This window comes from Sciurus vulgaris (genome assembly GCF_902686455.1).
Source record: "Sciurus vulgaris genome assembly, chromosome: 1".
NCBI lineage: Eukaryota > Metazoa > Chordata > Mammalia > Rodentia > Sciuridae > Sciurus > Sciurus vulgaris.
The window spans coordinates 39,762,806-39,766,388 of NC_136461.1; the positions used below are offsets into that span (position 1 = coordinate 39,762,806).

At 58.1% G+C, this 3,583-nt stretch overlaps 1 protein-coding gene across 1 annotated transcript; it reads right to left on the minus strand.

Moving 5' to 3' along the window:
* Window positions 1–245: 245 nt before the first annotated feature.
* Window positions 246–3,083, minus strand: DMRTA2 (DMRT like family A2; the record flags this gene model as incomplete). Its single annotated transcript, XM_079129660.1, has 2 exons — window positions 2,489–3,083; window positions 246–1,297 (listed from the first exon to the last, which is right to left on the minus strand). The coding sequence occupies exons 1-2, from the start codon at window positions 3,042–3,044 to the stop codon at window positions 246–248; spliced, it is 1,608 nt and encodes a 535-aa protein (XP_078985786.1). The 5' UTR covers window positions 3,045–3,083.
* Window positions 3,084–3,583: the final 500 nt, after the last annotated feature.

Genomic DNA, 3,583 nt, shown 5'->3' on the forward strand with positions numbered 1-3,583 from the left:
CCGGTGGAGGTTGCTGGAAGGGGAGATGAGGATCCAGACCACTCCAAGAACACCGGCACCTGTATATGCTCCCCTTTGCTCAGCTCTCTTCACCCACTCTCCAAAACAAAGCCAAAAAAACATCTCCGAACCAGAGGACCCCAGCCAGGGCGCGTAGAGCTCGCCAGGCGAAGTGGGGTCGGCGGCCCGCGGGAACAAGGTTGGGGTTAATGTTTGGGAGCCGCTAGGCTGCTGGACTCCTGGTCCTACTGCTTCTCTGGGGCGCCATTGACCATAGGCCCATATAGGCCACCACCATAGGTCGGCTCCTTGTGCACAGCCGCTGCGGCTGCTGCCGAGCGGTCACGCATGAGATCGCTGAAAGCGTAGTCCATAGGCGGGCGGAAGCCGAGCGTGGGCACCAGGCCGGCGGTGGAGTAGGGTGCCATGAAGGCCAGGCCACGACTGTGTGCTGCGGCTGCGGAGTAGGCCAGGCGCAATGGGCTCAGGCCAAGAGGCGCACCCAGTGGGTAGGCGCCCGCATCCGCGCCAAAGTGACTGGCATTGGGTTGCAGTGGCGAGAAGGCCGAGCGACTGCTCAGCGAGCCTAACGCCCCGGGTGCCATGGCGCCGGCCAGCAAGGGTCTGTGGTGCGGGGGTGCGGCGGGCCCAGCCTGCAAAGGTGCAGGCAGCGGCCCCCCGGCGGCCGCGGCGTCCACGCGGCCCGGCCACGCGTCGTCTGCAGCTGCTGCTGCACCCACTGCAGCCTTATCCGGGATCCCAGTGGGGCCCAGGCTGGCCGCCAGGCCTCCACGGTGGTGGTTCAGCACTTGCTCGATAGCCTGGACCACGTCGCCGCCGCAGCCCTGCAACACCAGCTCCAGGACTCCTCGCCGGTGGCCCGGGAAGACGCGTGTCAAGATGTCCAGCGGTGTCCGCTGCCGTGAACCCGGGCCTCCGCCCAGCCCTGGAGTCGGCGCAACGTCGGCCTCTTCTTTGTCAGCCTCGGAACCGGATTCGGAACCCAGAGGGCTGGAGGAGCCGGGACTGTCCTCCTCGCCGCCGCCCCCAGGGCCCGCGCTACCTGAGCAGCTGCCACCAGCCTCCTTGGAGGCCCGGGCAATGGGCGACCCGGAAAAGGACTCGCCGTCGCCGTTCTCGGAGCCTGAACCAGGCCGCACCTCTGGGGACGAAGTCCCGGGACCCGAGTCTGCGCCGTCGGGCGATAAGGGCTTCACCTGCGGTGGCTGTGGGCTGCCCGGGCGGCCTGCCTGAAGCAGTGTCTTGGGGAACAGGTCAAACTTCTGCAACTTGGCTTCTGAGAGGAGAGAAAAGAAGGATGTGACAAGTGATTAAGGAGAATAGGTACCCACCGCACCTAAGCCCTTTGGATCCCAGTTGCCTCTCAGTATCCCAAAACCTTCATTAAGAAGAATCCGGTGCCCCTTCTACGTTTTGCTCTAATATTCTTCCGTCTCTAGGCCCCCATAGTCCTTTCTTCCCCTGTCCCTAGGGCTTACTTTCTTTTTGTACCCTGAACCCCTACCACTGCACCCTGTAAACTTAATGCTCAATGCTGTTCTTTCCACATCTGTGCCTCAAAACTTCCACCCTTAACCATCTCCCGGTTCCACTCTCCAGGGAGAAGTGGCCTGGTACAGGATTCAAACAGGACTCAACATAACTTCTGCCTATACCTCACACTGTATAGAAGACCCTATCCCACCCCAGGATTCCAAGAGCCAACCCCTTTCCTGGGCAGCCCAGTAGTCATGGTTATGAAGGAGATCACAAGCCTCTCTACAAATTAGACTCCTATTCTAACCCACCTTCTCTAAAATTGAGACGCGAGACGTTCTCCTCTCCAGAGTTGAGCCCCCTACCCCATGGCCCCAGTCTAATTTCTGTCCTCCCTAGAAAAAGCTACAGGAGTACAGAAGGTGAGTGTAGGTAAGGAGTAGACAAGAGATGAGGTAAAGGGAAGCAAGAGAACATGTACCCTAAGAAAACCAGGTCTGGTTGAGAAAGAAGCTACAAAGAAGCGGGGCAAAGCATGCGGTTTGTCCAGGGAGCATTAAGAACGTGAGAAAAGGAATCTCCCTGGGAAAATGTAGACAGTCAATACCTAAGGAAAGTAATGCGGACTTGGAGGGGGCTTGGAGAGGTAGGATTTCTGAAGAGTCGGGAAGGAGCAAAGAGAAATGAGGCTACGAAGGCAGAGCAAAGGAAAAGAAGACTTGAGCCCCATGAGAAGACAGAGGGACCTGTCTGCGTCCTGGGTGGAGGAGAGTAAGATTAAAGTTTTGACATTTGGCAAATAAATGTCCCGAAAAGGGAGGAAGAAGTGTTTATGTGTCCGTAGTTAATATTGGAGCTGCGGTGCGCAGTGATCAGCAGTGCAAATGTTGGAGAAGAGGATTCTGCTCTTCCTGTACCGAGACAAGTCACTGGACCCAGCGTCCCCGCGCTGGGGCCCTGCACCTCCCCCCATCCCGGACCGAGCTCTCACCTGAGCCCCCTGAGCCCGCTGAGCTACCTCCGGTCCCTGCGGGCGCTCCGGTTCCTGGCCCCCCGCCGTCCGCGGCGCACACTGAGCCAAAGACCTCGTAGGCCGGCCGTGGTGGGATGATGCCATTGGCGGCTGCCAGCGCCAGGCCCTCGGCAGTGCCATAAAGCAGTTGCAGCTCGCGCGCTTCGTTCTCCTCTTGCGCCTGCTGCCTGCGCAAAGCCACCTGTGCAGCCATGACGCGCTGTCGCTCCGCGATGAGCGTACACTTGGCGCATAAGCAGTCCTTCCAACGGCAGTAGCGCTTGTGGCCCTTGAGTGCCGACACCACGCCGTGGTTGCGGCAGCGTGCGCACTTGGGGGTCCGCGGGTACTTCTCCGCCGCCCTCAACAACAGCGGCGGCGCCCGCAGCAAGCCTCCTGCCACACTTACTGGTAGCGACGCGGCCGCTGCTGCAGCCGCTGCCACCGACGCCACTGATGCCACGGGTGGCCCCGTAGCTGTCGCTGCCGCGGTCGCCGCGCCGGGCACGCTGGGCAGCTCCGAACGCAGCTCCATGGCAGGACCTGAAGTGGAAGAAGATGGGAAAGTGAAAGAGACCTGCTTAAGGAAAGCACCTTGTGCTAGTCTAAATTAAAGCGCAGTCTCAAGAACCAAAGTTTGGAAAGAAACCTTGGTGGTGGAAGTTTGGCTTGTGGTCACCAAACTGCTAGGAGGGTGTGCATTAGGAAGCTTCGAGTAAATCTGAGCTCACCACACTCCTATCATCTGCTCTTATTTCTGATTTATTACACACTGGGGTAAGATTTCGTTAGAATCAGTGATTCCTCTGGAAAAAAAAAAAGACATATAAAGTTGGAAGTCACTGGTTCAGATGTATGTGGGGAGGATTTGAAAAAGACAATATTATTCCCAAAAGCTTAGGTTAATTGGGGTGAAATGGGAAGAGTGAAATGTTTGCGTGACGGGAGTCAGATTACAGAGCAAATTTTGGACCAACAGGCTGATGCCAGGGGCAAAACAGGAAAACCCGGAACACGACGTGCATTTTGGTGGAAAGATGAAGAGGAGAGAGATGTCCAGGTGCGGAGTTGAGC